Source organism: Lepisosteus oculatus, chromosome 1 (assembly GCF_040954835.1).
Source record: "Lepisosteus oculatus isolate fLepOcu1 chromosome 1, fLepOcu1.hap2, whole genome shotgun sequence".
Lineage (NCBI taxonomy): Eukaryota > Metazoa > Chordata > Actinopteri > Semionotiformes > Lepisosteidae > Lepisosteus > Lepisosteus oculatus.
In genome coordinates, this window is record NC_090696.1 from 48,823,628 (window position 1) to 48,842,400 (window position 18,773).

At 33.8% G+C, this 18,773-nt stretch overlaps 1 protein-coding gene across 3 annotated transcripts in view; it reads left to right on the forward strand.

Annotated features, from left to right (window-relative positions):
* Positions 1-18,773, forward strand: part of pcdh7b (protocadherin 7b) — a 359,406-nt gene that overhangs the window by 125,292 nt on the left and 215,341 nt on the right. For 2 of the 3 annotated variants that reach the window (XM_069190512.1, XM_006629584.3), the window contains exon 2: positions 9,002-9,218. In XM_069190512.1, coding sequence (XP_069046613.1) covers positions 9,002-9,218 — 217 coding nt within the window. The remainder of the gene's footprint in view (positions 1-9,001; positions 9,219-18,773) is intronic. The other variant, XM_006629585.3, reaches the window with a different exon arrangement.

Below are 18,773 nucleotides of genomic sequence, written 5' to 3' on the forward strand. Positions count from 1 at the left end.
ACTTATTTTTGAATGAGGTTAAGAACTAACTATATACCTCCTAAATATAATAATGTATATAAGAAATGGGGTGTATATAATAAATGAGATGTAAAAAATAAATCGACCATTTTATTTTTATGTAAAATAAAAAAGATCAACATGTTTCTTCAAATTATCTATAGGGATAATAATATAGAAGATATTTAGCTTGCATTGCACTCAAAAGGGTGAATATTATATCTACAGATGCAGCCATTCAAAATGGGTGAGGTACCCACCGGGGTATCACGCAGTTCACGTGTGTCACGTGACTAACTATCCGGCGTCGCCTTGTAAAACCGCCAGGGGGAGCTTAACCTCTCATGTACAGCATTTGAGTCTTTAATTTTGAACTGTGTATTACAGCATGTTAATCAACAGTCATTAAAATGTTGGTATATTTTATGAAAGCAAGATTGCTCAGTTGGACAAAAGTACACAACCTACCTTTATCAGAAATATTTATGCATCAAAGCCTTTACTGAAGATATTACTAATAGTATTAATAATGGATGACTTTGAACAAGCTGTATACTCAAAGTATAATTTCTTTAGCACATTTGTACAAGCACTTGGAATCTGTCCAAGCCATATTTTGTCAGGCATTTTGTTTTACTTCAGCGGGCATAAAAACGTCCTTGCTTTTAACAGGACGTTTCATAATTTCTAACTACGAAAATGATTTAAAATGCGACACCTATCATTCAACTAGAGCTTAAAATATCACAAGGATCCTCAAGAGCACAGCAAAGAGTGTATTAAAAGACACTTGTATTTACAGTGCCTTGCGAAAGTATTCGGCCCCCTTGAACTTTTCAACCTTTTGCCACATTTCAGGCTTCAAACATAAAGATATAATTTTTTTTATTTTATGTGAAGAATCACCAACAAGTGGGACACAATTGTGAAGTGGAATGAAATCTATTGGATTTTTGAAACTTTTTTAACTAATAAAAAAATGAAAAGTGGGGCGTGCAAAATTATTCGGCCCCCTTGCGTTAATACTTTGTAGAGCCACCTTTTGCTGCGATTACAGCTGCAAGTCGCTTGGGGTATGTCTCTATCAGTTTTGCACATCGAGAGACTGAAATTCTTGCCCATTCTTCCTTGCAAAACAGCTCGAGCTCAGTGAGGTTGGATGGAGAGCGTTTGTGAACAGCAGTTTTCAGCTCTTTCCACAGATTCTCGATTGGATTCAGGTCTGGACTTTGACTTGGCCATTCAAACACCTGGATACGTTTATTTGTGAACCATTCCTTTGTAGATTTTGCTGTATGTTTGGGATCATTGTCTTGTTGGAAGATAAATCTCCGTCCCAGTTTCAGGTCTTTTGCAGACTCCAACAGGTTTTCATCCAGAATGGTCCTGTATTTGGCTGCATCCATCTTCCCCTCAATTTTAACCATCTTCCCTGTCCCTGCTGAAGAAAAGCAGGCCCAAACCATGATGCTGCCACCACCATGTTTGACAGTGGGGATGGTGTGTTGAGGGTGATGAGCTGTGTTGCTTTTACGCCAAACATATCGTTTTGCATTGTGGCCAAAAAGTTCGATTTTGGTTTCATCTGACCAGAGCACCTTCTTCCACATGTTTGGGGTGTCTCCCAGGTGGCTTGTGGCAAACTTTAGACGAGACTTTTTATGGATATCTTTGAGAAATGGCTTTCTTCTTGCCACTCTTCCATAAAGGCCAGATTTGTGCAGTGTAAGACTGATTGTTGTCCTATGGACAGACTCTCCCACCTCAGCTGTAGTTCTCTGCAGTTCATCCAGAGTGATCATGGGCCTCTTGGCTGCATCTCTGATCAGTCTTCTCCTTGTCTGAGCTGAAAGTTTAGAGGGACGGCCAGGTCTTGGTAGATTTGCAGTGGTCTGATACTCCTTCCATTTCAAGATGATCGCTTGCACAGTGCTCCTTGGGATGTTTGAAGCTTGGGAAATCTTTTTGTATCCAAATCCGGCTTTAAACTTCTCCACAACAGTATTACGGACCTGCCTGGTGTGTTCCTTGGTCTTCATGATGCTCTCTGCGCTTTCAACAGAACCTTGAGACTATCACAGAGCAGGTGCATTTATACAGAGACTTGATTACACACAGGTGGATTCTATTTATCACCATCAGTCATTTAGGACAACATTGGATCATTCAGAGATCCTCGCTGAACTTCTGGAGTGAGTTTGCTGCACTGAAAGTAAAGGGGCCGAATAATTTTGCACGCCCCACTTTTCATTTTTTTATTAGTTAAAAAAGTTTCAAAAATCCAATAGATTTCGTTCCACTTCACAATTGTGTCCCACTTGTTGGTGATTCTTCACATAAAATAAAAAATTTATATCTTTATGTTTGAAGCCTGAAATGTGGCAAAAGGTTGAAAAGTTCAAGGGGGCCGAATACTTTCGCAAGGCACTGTATCAACGCTTTCTTTTCCGTATACCAGATTTTATGGAACCACTTCAGAGGGGTGTCAGCCTGTCAGATTCCAGGAATCGGCACTTTAAAGGAAAAATACACACCAGTATTCCATTTCTCTCTAACGATTTTAAGCATCCAAGTATTTAACTAGCATGTGAAATAGCGTGTGAAAAAGTGGTAGTTTTAAGCTTTTCTGCTAATATAATATGGAATCGCGCATCTAAAGAATTCGTGTACTGCGACAGGGCTGTGTAGGGCTGTTTCGCCTGCCTGTTCGTGCGAGCTGTCTTGTAGCCTACTGGTCTAGGTGCGTGACTATCAACTGGCAGGTTGTGTGTTCGAATCCAGCTGGTGCTGGACTTTTCATTTTTATTTATTTATTTTTTAATCGCGTAACATAAACATATTACCGTATGCAAACTGTACTGTATACAGTATGTATATGTATATTTAATGTCTTAACTGTGCCCGTTTAAGAATTTAATATTCATATCTAATTTTACCACTGAAGGGAAATCTTAGTAGCTGAGCATAAAAAAATAGGAGCATACTGTAACGCGTGTGAAGGCCATAAACGATATTAATTTTGGAACATAAACATACAGTATATAGCTGGTCTTGGTACTTTAAAGAAAAAAATACACACCAGTATTCCATTTCTCCCTAAACATTGCAAGCTTCGAAGTCTTTAACTAATGTGATACCGTAGTCAACAAGCATACTTTTAGAATTTGATTAAAAGGGAATATAATATGGAATCGCGTATCTAAAGAATTTAATAACGGTATGATTATATCTGTGTACTGCGACAGGGCTGTGTAGGGCTGTTTCGCCTGCCTGGTCATGTGAGCTGTCTTGTAGCCTACTGGTCTAGGTGCGTGACTACCAACTGGCAGGTTGTGTGTTTGAATCCAGCTGGTGCTGGACTTTTATTTTAACAAACATTTCTTCGAAAAAATAGGTAAGCGATATTATGGACAATCAATTGACTTTTATATTTCAAAATATCGCAACATGATCGATATTTGCGGTATTTTGAACATATCTTCCCTTCTGACAGCGGTTCCTGCTTCTATTGTGTGTGTGTGTGCAACAGAGTAAATTTTTATAGAGAAATGGAGGCTGGACAGTATGCGTTACAATATAAACATTTATATTGATTTAAATCGTGTTCTGATTTAAATCGCAAACGCGTGTTTAATTATGTGTTTTTTAATCATAATCAGGCTAATGCATTTCTACATTTTCTGTATGAACCAGCTTAGAGGTTCATACAGAAAGACAGCAGAAACTGAGAAACCTTACCAAGTAACCTTTCTGTTGAATTACATATTATACTTGTGATGGCAGGAAAACAATAATTTAACAGATCAATAACATATTCCGAAACTTTTATAATTTGTAAACAGTGACCAAAATAATTTAAATAAAAGTGTAGACTAATAATGGTTAGGATAAAACTCAGCTACAACATATAAAAAAGGCTTGACCCTGCCAATCAATAGGAGTTTTAATGATTAATTATTCTGATTAAAACAGACTGTTTTATAACTTGCAATGCAGTATATTAATTTCCTTAATCACAAGTCGTATTTTAGTTACTTTTAAGTATCTCATAAAAATCTCCTTAGGCTCTCTGAGTCTGAGGCATTTTTTGGTGGAATCACCATAAAAATGCAGATATTTGCAATGATGCACAAATATAAAGAACTGCAGAAGTAAGACATTGCTAATGCTTTTTAGGGGTAGTTGTGGGTCAGTTCTATGATGCAGTAGACAGCTAATGGGAAGATTCACAGCCCAGGGTCCATTTGTATTTTCTATGGAGTTCAACTCTCTATGGAGTACCACTTGCAAAGACAAAAAAACAAAACAAAACTGCACCATTCTATTCATATGTAACTATCTTTTCTAAAGTATGAAATCTAAAAAAAATAAAATGATTGTGTAACTTTTACAAAAATACAGGTTTGTATATGGTGGTAAATTTAAAGATATATTTTGCAAAACATTATGTTTTTTTCAATTACATGTATAATTAATGTTTTACTGCTTTTCAAAGTCCCTTGCAGTCCATTCTATATTAGGCTATGGTATTGTGTACACTGTAATGTTTTGTTAATTCAATTAAAAATACTTAATCATGTTTAAAAAATTGAAACAGCAGTGGACTCGTAAAGTTTATAAAAGTAAACTTTTGTCCAGAAAGTTTTAGCATTGGAATTTACATAAACGGAACTTTGAAATGATTTTTTAAGATTCTAACTGTGTGATCAGGAACAGAGGTCAAAGCCCAGTTGTTTGTCCTCGGGGACTTTACTTATTTCTTCAGTCAGAAATATGAAGTATCACCTCTATCTCAAATGAACAACAGTACACATCAGAACTATCAGGCTATTTGTCAGGATTCTAGTTTATTTTCAGAAGATCACACAGAGTGACAGAGTGACAGTTTAGACTGATTTACCCTTGAACCACAGAAAGGGAGAAGTAGATTGGTTGTGGCAATGCAGTCCCTTACATGATTTCACAGTGAGTGAAGGACCATTCATTTTCTCTGCTGGCATAGAAGAAATAAACCTATTGATTTATTTTATTTATTAAAAAAAACAAATACACACAGCATATCTGTGCTTTGTATTGTTGCACTCTTTATATACATTTTATGAAACTAATGTCAGAGAAATCTATTTGACAGATAAACTTCAAGCTCTAGACGGATAAAATTCAGCTGTACAGAAATTATCTTGATTTCTGTAAATCCTATTTTTTGTTCTTCCTGCACTAAATAAATTGAATTGTAATGTATAATTTATAGACTTTTTATTTAGGAAGTTGCCAGTAATTTAAGAACATTTAGAAAACTGCTGTACAATGGGTACCTTGGTAAGCAACAGAATTACCAATGCATGTAAATGTTTTCATTATATTGAAAAATATTGGTTTACCAGATTTTTTCCATATGAGCATCAGTTTATTTTTTTAAAATCTAAGCTAATATATATTTATGTGTTAATTTAATTAAAATAATATGAAGTATCCCTAAATGGTTCATTTTTATAACACATTTATTTAATAAATATTTATTTCACTTCATTTCTTGAGTATTGATTACAAATAAATGCAGAAGTAATTTATTCTTGACAGCAATGCATTCAATGAAAACATTTTGTGCAAGAATGGGGATTATTGTCTTATTTAAGAAATGCACCATACTATACCAGTTTAAATACAAAAATATATGCAATATATTAATGCATGTTTTTAGTATTTTGTGAAAATCTTAATTCCATGGGAACAACAATAAACAATTTATAAGTACATTTATATATAATGGTAATGTGAGAAATTCAAATTTGTAATGTTTCATCTCAGTTTAGCTCCTTTGAAGTTTCAGGATTAAAAAGTAAAAGCATCAAGATAAGAATCTATTGCCTTTGTATAGTTATTGCTATTACTGAATTCTAGTATGCTGTAAGGAAAAGGTGCATTTTATAAATGTTTAGATATGTTCCATCTTATAATAATAATAAACTTTATTTTATATAGCGCCTTTAAAGGTGGCTTCTCAGAGCGCTCATAACCTCATAATAGATATAGAACAAATTACCCTCTGTTATATTTCTAAGTTAATATGTTAATAAATCAAATTGTTAAGGTTTTTTTAATATTTACATGTTGTTTGCATTATCAAAACTAAACTCTATAGAGAGGGATTCAAATACTATTATTAAGGAATTAAGAACTATACACCCCATTATGGTAACAATACATGATCTCTTTATTTCAGTGTACATTCTATCATTTGATTCAGTGATTACATTTATAATGAATCATGTATTTAATAATTATACTTAGCAATTTTTCATTTATTCAAATACACTTTATATAAGGACAGATGTGTGTTTTCATGGAGGTATCATGAAAATGTGTATAGTTAAAATGTAAATTAGAAAACCTAACTTAAAAATAGATTTTTTAAGCCAAATCACATATTTCTCTTGCACAATAAAGTGATGTGAAAACAAATGTGAGTTTATACAGCAAGGGACTCATTACAGTTGTCTTCTTTTCACTACAGTTCAAGAAGTAAATAATTAAGAAAACTTAGTGGATGTAGATTCACACATTTAAAATAGCATTTAAATTTGAATTATTTTTGGGAAGTTTTCTGAAAACTATACTAATTATACGTTTTGTTGAGAGGAGTCAGCTACTAATATGTCTAAACAACAATGTCATGATGCAACAATTACAATTGGTGTTTGGTAAGATTGTATAGAAAATCTGCCGTTATATTGCATCACTGCTTCAAAAATTAAAGACACATTTAAAACAAGTATGTGGCAACTCCAATAATATACATTTACCTGAAAGTCCTCATGTGTATTTTTATTAACAATGTCATCTATGGAAATCTTTTGCTGGGATTACAAGCAAGTGCTTATATTAATTGCACTCTTTGTCATGCTGTATTTGTCACAACATGTGAGGTGAAGGTGCCCCAGGTGAGCATTACCATGTTTTAATTTACTGTCCGAGACAGTGTTGAAGATTCTTTCTACAAGAATGCCATACTGGAAATACAATCTTAACTAATCCTAACTAATACACTGATTTCTAATTTCCAAACTGATTTCAAACTGATTTCTTAGTTGAGCTTTTCAATTAGCTATCTTTAATTAACATTAATCATAATCTGCAAATTCCTGATTAAAAAATCTCAATACACAAGCAGCCAGTGTGAATAGTAAATCTATATCATTTATCAATTAATTATATATTGGAACAAAATAATATTACCACTTAATAATCACTTGCAACAAATGTACAAAGCCACGATCATAAAAATGACAAATTGGGACATTCTGGTTTCTTATTATATTTTTCTTACATGATTTTCATTGGGCTTAACATTCAGCTTGTTTAATCATGTCATTGCCTATGTCCAGCTAAGAGTAGTGCAGGGTGAAAGACGTTGACATGTTTGGAGAGTGTAATGTTTACATTTAAACATTAGATCCCTGATTCTGTAGTTTACATTGCCTATGGAGTTTCAGAAAACCTTCAGAATTATATTCACTGATAGTTATGCAGCCTAAAATGGGTGTATAGACAGCAACTTTACTACTACTTATATTCCACTTAATATGAAGGTATTTTTTTATCATGTATACAGTAAAAGGCATTGAAAATGACAAAACATTATATTTATGCCAATATGCTACTCATATGTTGTGTTTTTAATGCCAGTATACATGTATGCATTGGTTTAAAAATACACCAAAAGTGAACAGTTGGTCAAAAGACAGCCAGTTGTTTACATATTTTTTACTCTGATTGTACTGTTGTGCATCTGCCTTTATCTTAAATTTGCTGAGTGATTTTGCATATAGAGTAAATGGATAATGTAGAGCAGACATGCTGCAAAAAAGGACAAAAATATGTGATGACATACCAATTAATGAAATCTTTTCAATCACTACTTGCCATGACAATAAGTTGTAAGACCCTGACTTACATGCCAAATTTATTCATATTATTTTTAAAAGTCTGTATATTTTTTTGCTTTATCTCTGTATTATATGACATTCAAAAATAATATGGCTGATTTTCAGTCTCTGTTGATAAATGTTTTTGCCATCCTACTGGAAGACAGCAGTGTCGGAGCATGTTACCTTAGTACTGTAGGTATAACATACACAAGCATTGAAAGCAGTTGGCAGCTTTCCAAATTCAAGAGAGTACAGCAGTGAAGTTTTAAGAATTGACATAAGAGTAAAAATCATAAAGCAAATACTAATGTGCTCATTTATTTATGATTGAGAATTACATTTAAACTGCATTATTCTGCTATGTAAAATTCTGAATGTGTCTTTAGTATCAATGACTAGGTATTATATTGTTTGCCTTGGAAATTATTAATATTTACAATTAAAAGATTATAGTTAAGTGATTTATTTAATTTTAAAAACAGTCTTTAAAAGATGCATATAAATGATGTGTTATTTACACAAAGTTGTCAATAATTCTTTTCAATTTACTGTAATCCAGAGACTGTAAAAAGATAACTATAGCAGATATTTTTATTAAAACCTGAAAATGATATATATATAATATATAATTGTGTGTATATATTAAATTTCTGTACAATAACAATCTGTTTATTTCTCATGCATTTAATGTTCCAAACATATTGTTAATGTATGTTGTTCTTACAATGAGGTAATATATATTTTATTATTTTATATGTACTGTTTACCTTTTCAAAATGTAATGATAAAATAAAAGTAAACATGCATATTTATCTATTGTTTCTAGCAGACACTGTCTTGAAAAGCAAGAAAAAGAAACATGTCACTCACACAGCCACCCACAAGCATATACAGCAACACACAACAGTGAAGGTGTTGTTATGAACATGATGGGAAGGTATTAGCAAATGAATCCTGTTTTGCAGTTCTAGTCCATAAAAGCAATGTGTTGCTTCTATGTCAGAAGTTAATGAATTTGAAATTTCTTGCATTTTCAGCCTTGAAAGTGACCTGCAGAATCTTTTCTTTTGTAGCCATTTCGCAGAGTGACGTTTTCTGTGGTGAGCCAGCCTCAGGACCCACATCAGGGATCATTGCAGAGTTGCTATGATAGTGGATTGGAAGAATCAGAGACGCCCAGCAGTAAGAGCTCATCAGGTCCCAGACTGGGAGCCCTTCCCCTCCCTGAGGACAACTATGAGAGGACTACGCCGGATGGCAGTGTTGGTGAGGCAGAGCATATGGAAAATGGTAGGGGCAAACACAATCAGACACACATGAATCACGACACCAAGGAACACTAATACCCAGTATTATAGTTAGGTACAATTAGTTAGGTTTTTATTTTACTTTAGAGCCATGAAAAGGAACTGAATTGTTTCTCCTATCTATTTTGCAATGTGTACAATATGTGTGTGAAAAAAAACTTCCTTAATAGAAAATGATCCGTGTTATTATTTGATTACTTGTATCAGTTAATATAATTAACAGTTATGCAACCGTATTATTTATATTGTTTATTTTTTTAAATCTGAAAGCATCCTTTGATACTTAGTATTTGTAAGGAATGGTGTCAGGAAATGGCCCTTTATTGATAGCATCCACATATTCTTATATGGCCATTCATATTATAGTCTTTCTAAGTTAGGATAGCATCTATATTTTTATCCATTAATTAATGATTGAGTACATTTGTTAGAATTCATTGTGGGATACATAATGTGGTTTTTAGTAACTACCACTGCTCAAAGCTCAAAAATGGAAACGGAAATACATTTCAGTTACTGTGAAATACTTTTATTTATACTGGTGAAATAACCTAGTTGTTATGAGATCTTCGAAAATAATGGTAAGAATATGAATGACTCAATGATCATACCTTTTAGGAATGTTTTCCAGGCTTGTGTGATTTGAAAGTGTTCATTTGTAACAGAAGTTAGTAGGATCTATGCAGAATGTTTAGTGTAGATTGATGTTGATTTATTCAGAAATGACTTTGTGGATCAGGTTGTCATGGATCACTAGGGGCAACGTGTCCTTCAAAGAGTGAGCACCTTTCTTTGGGTTGCTGGAAAACTCAGATCTTCAAAGACAATACCTAAATTATGGCTTAAATTGGGGGCATTCATTAGATTATAATGACCGCTCCTCTCTGTTAAAGACATATTGACCCAAAAAGGTAAATTGTTCTTTGTTATAAAGAAATTGACAAGGCATTCTTACAGAAGGAATCAAGATGACATTTGTGTATATTCCTGATATTTGTTTTCTAACCCACATTGCCCTAGTGTGGTTTGACTGGTAATTTATCTAGTAAACATTTTCTGAGTAACTCAAATATAGTGGCACAATTTACATTACATTAATTCTATATTGAAAGATATTTTGTTATAATAGAATTTGTGCTTCATGTATAAGTATACAATGCTGGGAAGTATTAAAATCCCACAAATTACAGGTGGATCCAGTAACATTTGACTGTCTTTTTTTATGCTATTTATGCCTTCATCAAAGAAACGTATCATGTATAATTGGAATTATTACACATAATAAAACACATGCACTGACAATTTATTGAACAATAATGACATAGGTGAATTTATTATGCTGATTAAAATTTATCAACAGCATTGATCAGCAGGGGATCACAGGTTAACAATATATGTGGCCACCACTGGAAGCCATACAAGATTTGCATCTTTAATGCACACTTTTTACTTGATTGTGGATTGTGTCTTTTAATATTCTTTTTTTAACATTATTCTTATTGCTTTCTTTATTGATATACACAACAACTATAAAGAAAAAAACATACAAAGATAAAAAATATCAAATCTATAAAGGTTCAAATGGAATGATTTAACCCTGTATGCTGAGCATAACGCAGCATAACCAAAAACCCAATACATTATGTTTAACTCAACTGCTTTTATTATTCACAGTTGAGTTGAGGTTAACATGAAGGTAACATAAGTCATATTTTTTTTCCGGTGACACATAAAAGGTGAACCACGCGGAGGAGCTTGGGTGTATACTGCATTTTCTGTTAAGAGCTATACATTTATTAGCAGCAATTAATGCCATTTTAATTAATTTAATGATGAGTAAGTCCCTCCAGTGCATGAAAGCTTTATATTTAATTCTACTGGATTAACAGGCCTGACCTGTAAGTATGGAAATATGCAGGATATAAGTTATATTTCAGATTCAGCTAATCAAATTTGTATGATCCCATCTCTTAATATCTCTGGAAGTTCAGGATTATTGTGAAATGGATGTTGCTGTATAGGTTGTAAGATATTGGTATTGAAAGAGTCTGGAAGAGATAAAGAAACTTTGTATCAATATTTGTATTAGTAAAAGCAAGGAAGTCTGAATCATTAAGTAGATGAATACTAGATCCCCATCATTTGTACTCCCCAAGACACAGTGACTATCAAAAGTAGTAATGGGGACTGATCTGACATGATAAGCTAAATAGTTTTCTTAAAGCAGTAAACTTGTTTCTCCTCTTGTGTAGCACAGTAGACATATCTCTTAAGATTATTATAGATTAATTTTCTTATTTCAACTTGCCTTTAATTTTAGCTGCTATAACAATTTTCTCAGTGTCCTGAAAGCAAAGCAGGCAAATTGTTAATGCCCAGGGTTTCTTTTATTTTGTTGGTAGGGGGTGAAGAGTACCACTGCACCTCTTATTTTCAAATTGCCAAACATCCTTAATTCCCAGGATTTTCAGTAGCCATTTCTGCAAAAAAACACAATGTCATTGTTGCTCTCAACCCCCACAGAAAACCTCACAAGAGGTAGATATTTACATCGTGCCCTGTTTTCCGTATCATCTAGTTCCTCCCTTAACTCCTTAATTATCTCCTCTTTGTCTTTTTTGTAGTTGTCAATATCTTTATGTAGGGTGCCCAATGGAGTTTTGTATGCTGTTTATTTGATTACTCTGAAAGCTTATTGTTTATAGTTTCATCATATAGCTTTTCATGAATTTCGCCTTTCTCCATGTTTGATAAAAACCACACTGAAGGTGAGCTATCTAATGGTGACTGTTCTCTGAACATAATGTGCTCTCCTATCAAAGGTGTTTCTTTTTTCTTGGTGGCATTTTCCATAATCAGAGGTAAAAGAGGTTTAGCCATAATTTTATAGTCTATTAAACCCCTTTAAAAGAATATTATTATTTTAAATACAGATCCCGCCATTCTAAATGAGCGAGGTACGGTGCGTTAAAATGCAGTGGGTATACTATGCCACATGTTAATTGAAATATGATAATAGTATCCGGAAGCACCTTAGCTTAGCTAAAGCTTAGCGTCTCATGTACAGCAATTGAGCTGTTGCCAGAAAACGCCTGGTTTCGAATCCCGGTCTCTGTGGGGGACAGTCTTTTTCCAATTAAGAATTTAAGTTGTATACTCTTTAGACTTTTAATAACTGTGTATTACAGCATGTTATACATTAAACGTTAAAAAGTCAGTATATTTTATAAAAGCAAGATTGCTCAGTTGGACAAAAGTACACAACCATCCACCGTCATCATAAATAATTTAATTATGCATAAATATTTTATGCATCAAAGTCTTTAACTTGGTAACTTACAGTGGATTCTGGTTTAAAAATGCTTGTTCTAATGTTATTAAGCTTATATTCTGTACTTCATAAAAAGTTATAACGTTTTATCCTTTTCTAAGAATACGTAATAAGAACACCACTTGCTATTATTGTAAAAAGATCAATGTTGTAGTTATTTAACATCACCTGATTGTTATATGAATATGGAATCGTGTAACTAAGCAGCTATAATATACAATAGTAATTGGACAATTTGGAAAAATTTTGACATTCGTTTCTTTTTTTAAAAAAAAACTTCTGTTGTCCTTGTAGTGGTAATTAGCACTGTAATGTAGTGAGCTGCACCCAGGCGTTTCAAAATGCAATCGGAGCATTACTTTCAGTTTGTTTCTCATATAGCCGAATGCATAAAAATAGTCTACTATTATAGCTTATTGTGAACACGATGTGTCTCTTTCAGGTTTACACCCGAATTTAGAAAATCTATATTCCGTCTTAATCCAAATGTCAGCAGCCAGTAATGAGCCAACAATTTAACTTGGAATTTAAAAATTTGTGAACATTTTGACATCCATTTCTTTTTAAAAAACTTTTATTGTACTTGTAGTGGTAATGGATAAAGCACTGCACCCAATGGTTCAAAGCACAATCAGAGTATTACATTCGGTTTGTTTCTTATATAGTGAATACATAAAAATAGTCCACTATTATAGCTTGTTGTTGGCTCTGGCGTGAATTTGTGTATCTGGATAAATTAAGTGATGGTATTGTGATTAAGGATTTCTTCACAACATTCTTTACTTCAAGAGTTTTCAAGAACAACGGAGGGAAGAAGGGTTATTTTTACAATAGGCACACTGAGATTCTGACTGATTTAATTCCCTTCATTTAGCTGAAACGGATAAAGGAATCATGCAGTATGTATTGGAAGGGGCTCTGTTTTATTAACAGACACTCTGACTCAAACCTGTGTCGTACAGTGATATAGACGTGGGTAATGTCATCCTCATTAAACAATGTGCTTATCACGCAAATCCTGCTAAATTAGAAGCATTGCAGAAGGTGATAAATTGTACATTATTTACTGGAGCGCAGTTTAATTCAAAGAAAAAAGCCCCCCTGTTTATTGGTACCAAACATTGATGAGACATCACAGTTCTGTACAGATTAAAGAAAAGCGGTCAAGGACCGATGCACTGTTCCCATTTGTAACATGGTTACTCCCTGGAAATTAGTTCCTTTTAACTAGGAGTTTGTAATGTCAGGCGCTCTGAATGAGTTAAGCTTTGATGCAGTATAAATAAATGTATTTTCCACAAGCTATACTGTACTGACTTTAAACCTATACAACATTGCGCTGTTTGCATGTAGCATGTCTTTGTTCAAGTTTTAAAACCACAGTATGGAAAAAATAGTGTTAAGAAAAAACAGTACATTTGATTGCTGGTTACCTTATGTTAACAGAGCATCCTACTAAAAATTTCTTCCCATCCCCCAAGCAGAACTGTCTATTCTACATAAACACAGCGGGGTGTAACACACCTAGCCTTTGTGAGAAGTACGGAGCTGTGTTACATAAGTTGGCTGCAATGGAATATACTAGTAGGTATAAGGTAATTCCTAGCTGGAAAGAAAAGGCACGATGTGTCTCCTCTATAAATCTTCAATTTACAGACCGTACAGGGTCATTTATTATTTATAATATTTCCCATATTGCAATCAAATTTGAATGTTTTTTACAAGTGTAAATCCACCTATTTTCCAACCGCTTTATCCAGGACAGGTAACAGTTTCACCCCTCCCCCTTCCCTCTGCCTGCCTGACCTGTTCCCATTTTTAACCATTCTGTGTCCAAATCGCAGCGGGTGAGAGAGAGTAGGGAGAGACAGAAAAAAAGTGAACCCTGGTTTTTTGATTGTCAGATTTAACATATGTTTGAACACAGTCTTGCAAATTAATGTGCAATAATTGAACACAGTGAAAATGTTAATACTAATTATTGATTAAAAATACTAATTAAAAATAAAACTTTGACAAAGAAAGTGGATTACAGTAATACTACCAGCTATATAAATACATATATTTAGATTCTTAAATTAATTTTGTCATTAATTTCTTTAGATAAGTGCTTCCATATTATATTCCCTATTTAGCGGATTCTAAATTTTTACTGCGATAACAAGTGCAAGTATTCATAGAAAAGGTTAAAACATGGAATACAGAGCGAGTTTCAGAAAAAGAGGTCTGGAACACCCTGTCTCAAAAATAGACGTTTAATCAATTGAAGGCTGTGAAAACAGTGACAAAACAAAATACAATTTTAAAATACAAGCAGTTTGAAATTATTAGTTGTTATTAATAAATCACTTAACTTTGAACGTGATATTTAGAAATACCAAAAAAATCTATATAGTGTTGATAATATTTACTATTTTTGTTTTTCAAAGAAATGTTTATTTGTTAAAAGAAAACTCATGGCAAGAGATGGGTTCAAACTTCCAACCTCCAGCATACAAGTCACATGCCTAAGCCATTGCATTACTGAGCCACTTGATACCTTAATCCATACCTGTAAACCTGTAATCCATACCTCAGTGAATTAGTCAAATTGATGCAGATGTTTACAAAGAAAGTGTACTACTGTAATAATTTGAGCTATATGAATATAATTATATCATTATTAATTTCTTTAGATACGTGATTCCATATTATATTCCCTATTAATCAAATTCTTAATAGTGTGCATTTCTATTCATAGAAAAGGTTAAAACATTCTAACTTTTTATGAAGTATAGAAACTTAATATAGTCGGAAGGAGCACATAAAAACTTTTCCAAAATAACCACAGTATAAGATCATTTTATTGGCCATATACATTTTTTTTTTCACATACCCCAGCTTTCTCTTTGTGAGACACAGACAGGAAGAGAAGCTTGAGGTCAGAGCACAGGGTCAGGCATTGTACAGCAGCCCTTGCACAGTTGGGGTTAAGGGCCTTGCTCAGGGCCCCAATGAAGTAGGCTTTCTCTGCCAACCGCAGAATTTGAACCGGCAACTTTCCAGCCACAGGCACAAATCCTTTGCCACACCGCCACCACTCCACCCAGTATGCAACTGAATGAAAAAAATTGATGCTTAAAATATTTATGATGAAAGTGGAATACTGGTGTGCATTATTTATTTAAACTAGCCATATACAGTTTACATAATATGTTTATATTCCTAAATTAATATGACTTTATGACCTTAAGACACGTTATGCTCCTCTTCTTTTTATGCTCAGCTACTAAAATTTCCCTTTAGTTGTAAAATTTCATATTAATATTCAATATTAAGCAGATTAAAACATGCACAGTAAAAAGATTAATGAAGCAATTGTTTCACTAACAACCAAAGCACCATGAGTGCCATCTGTCAGTCATTTTGGCCAGCCAATCACGTACTGCGGTATAACGAGCTAAACTGTAGATAATTTTGCACAGTATGGTTTTTTTTCTTATTTTGAATGGCTGCATCTGTAAGTGGAACAGACTGGGACCCATCTACTCACTACCACTTCCTAACTGAAAGTGTCTTATTGGATTCTTATCCATTCCATAAAACCTTGATGAATATATGCCTGTTGACTGGTGTCTGAGGCCTAGATGCCACAAGTTTCACAAATTTTCAATGGGTCAAACACTCAAAGCATCCATAACATATCTTTGGCATATAAGAAGGGCATATTTAGTATCTTCATTCTTTCCTCTATCACCTCTATCCAATAAAGTCTCACACTAATGAGGATAATTAGTGTTTATGCAACAGTCAAATTCAATGACTATCATGGTCAGACTATACATATAATGAATATACCATATTTTCTTAGGTTTCTTTTGATAGTAAACAAATATGAAAAATAGTTATTATCAACAACATGAGAAAAAATGTAAATCAATTTTCTTTTATTTTTAAATGAAAAAAATCTTTAGGGTTCACACTAACAACATGCAAACATTTAAATGTTTGTATTAGCATAATTCAGTCATCATTCATATAAAGGCACATGTGTGCCAAAACTGTTAAATGTGTTAAGTTTTATTAACTTAATTTTAACTGAAGTATGCTAAAACAGTGTTTTCATAGAATATATTTTATTTATGTGAAAAGGGCATTTCTAAAGTAAGTGTAGTAAGCTGTAATTTTAAAAAAATAATCCATCAAGTAATATATTGTGCATGGATTTGTTTAGCTGGACTATTGTAAGCAAAACTGTTTTCATATTCCATCTTATAGTCTCCATGTAGAAGATTTGATTTGTAATGAACCAAAGATCTGTTTATTCTGTGAAACAGTGCTTTTAGCTAAAAATTAAGTCAAGCAATATCATAGTACTTAAGCTCTGTCAATTCCAGTGAGCTACAGTATTGTAAATCACAATACAGTACATTTAAAGAATGAACAGGAATATGAACCAAATTAATTAAATTAATGAGGATTTGGGTGTGAAATAAATGTATGATATGTCCTAGTAAGGAATTACAATTGCTGAAGATTTCCAGCAGTATTTTTTTTCTTATAATGTATGTCTAATTTTTATTATAATAAATGCTCACAGATGCAGCCATTCAAAGTGAGCGGTACAGACACGTACCGGAGGTAATTGGCGGCGGTGTCGTACATCATGACGCAAGATGACGCGGGGTACCGCGGTACGTGATTGGTTGACCGACAGGGGCACTCGTGGTCCGTTGGTCTGTCGTAGAAAGATTTACAGTACAGTAAACGTCTTTACTGTGCCCGTTGTAGATATTGAAGTATAGAAACCCACATTTATATTTTACCACTGAAGGGAAATCTTAGTAGGTGAGCATAAAAAGAATAGGAGCATACTGTAACGCGTGTGAAGGCCATAAATGATATTAATTTTGGAACATAAAAATACAGTACTGTATATGGCTGGTCTTGGTACTTTAAAGTGAAAAATACACACCAGTATTCCATTTCTCCTTAAACATTTTAAGCATCGAAGTCTTTAACTACAGAGATACTGGAGTCAAAAAGCATACTTTTAGAATTTGATTACCAGACAAACGCAAACGCGTTTTTTAATAAAATGCTTTTATTCATTCAGCAGAGAGTGAGAGCGACATCCAGCAAAGAGAGAGACACACACATCGGTTTCCATTGACAAAATTGTTTTTTTTCAATTCCTCTTGTCTAACAGGAATGTTTTGTTTGTGGACAGACTGTTAGACTAGAGGAAAAGAGCGCCTCCTTCTACGAAGCATTTCGTTGATCAGATCACGAATTATTTTCCAGTCGCACGAAGTCAGGGTAAACTTACACCATACCGATGAGCTAATGCCAGGGAAAGACACCATTTCCTTTTTCTGATCACTCGCTTTCTGGATACACATCTCACCTGTCCTGTTCTTTGTTTTCCTAGTTTGCTGATTATACCTGCTGCGGTCCACTCCTACCCTCACACCTAAAGAATACTATTTTAAATTTCTTGGCGCAGTTCATTAACCCTTGTATGTGCTGTCCGCACCCAAAATGCAAATTAAAAAAAGTCAAAAACCACGCTCAAAATGCAATTTAGAGCTTTCTGGCAAGAGGAGACACCCAAATCAATGTAACATGCCACAGTTTGTGCATGAACAGGGTTATACTGCCTATTCCCTTCGATACCCGATTAAAAAAAAAAAATGTTTTGAATCCCCGGCGGAACCGGGCATCCATATGAATCAAGTAACAGGTTTATTCCATGCTGAAAAAAAGAAGAAAGAAAATACATTCCATAAGAATTGATTGAGCTCCGCTCTGTACCACGCAATGATCCCCCCGGAGTCTCTGCCCCGGGTTATTTGGGTTTTTAGACAGAGGGTAAAAAACTCTCTCTCTGGCTTGACCTCCCCCTCCATGGGTATTGTCTGTTTTTTTTTGTTAACAAGGCTCGCCAGCTAATGTGAATCGAAACCTGTCTTTCAAGCTTTTAAAGTCGTGCGATGTGTAAACCACAATTCAAATAGAGAAAAAAGACCTGACTGACAAGCCGATACATACTCTTAGAGTTTGATTAATAGGGAATATAATACAAAAATATATCACTAAAAAAGGTACTACCACTTTTAAAGGTGATATGTAAAATAAAGTTTTTTATTATTGTTATAGAGAAACATGATCAGATTTTCCCTGGTTCAGAAAAAAAGATCTAAAGTGCTACACATAACTTTCTTAATT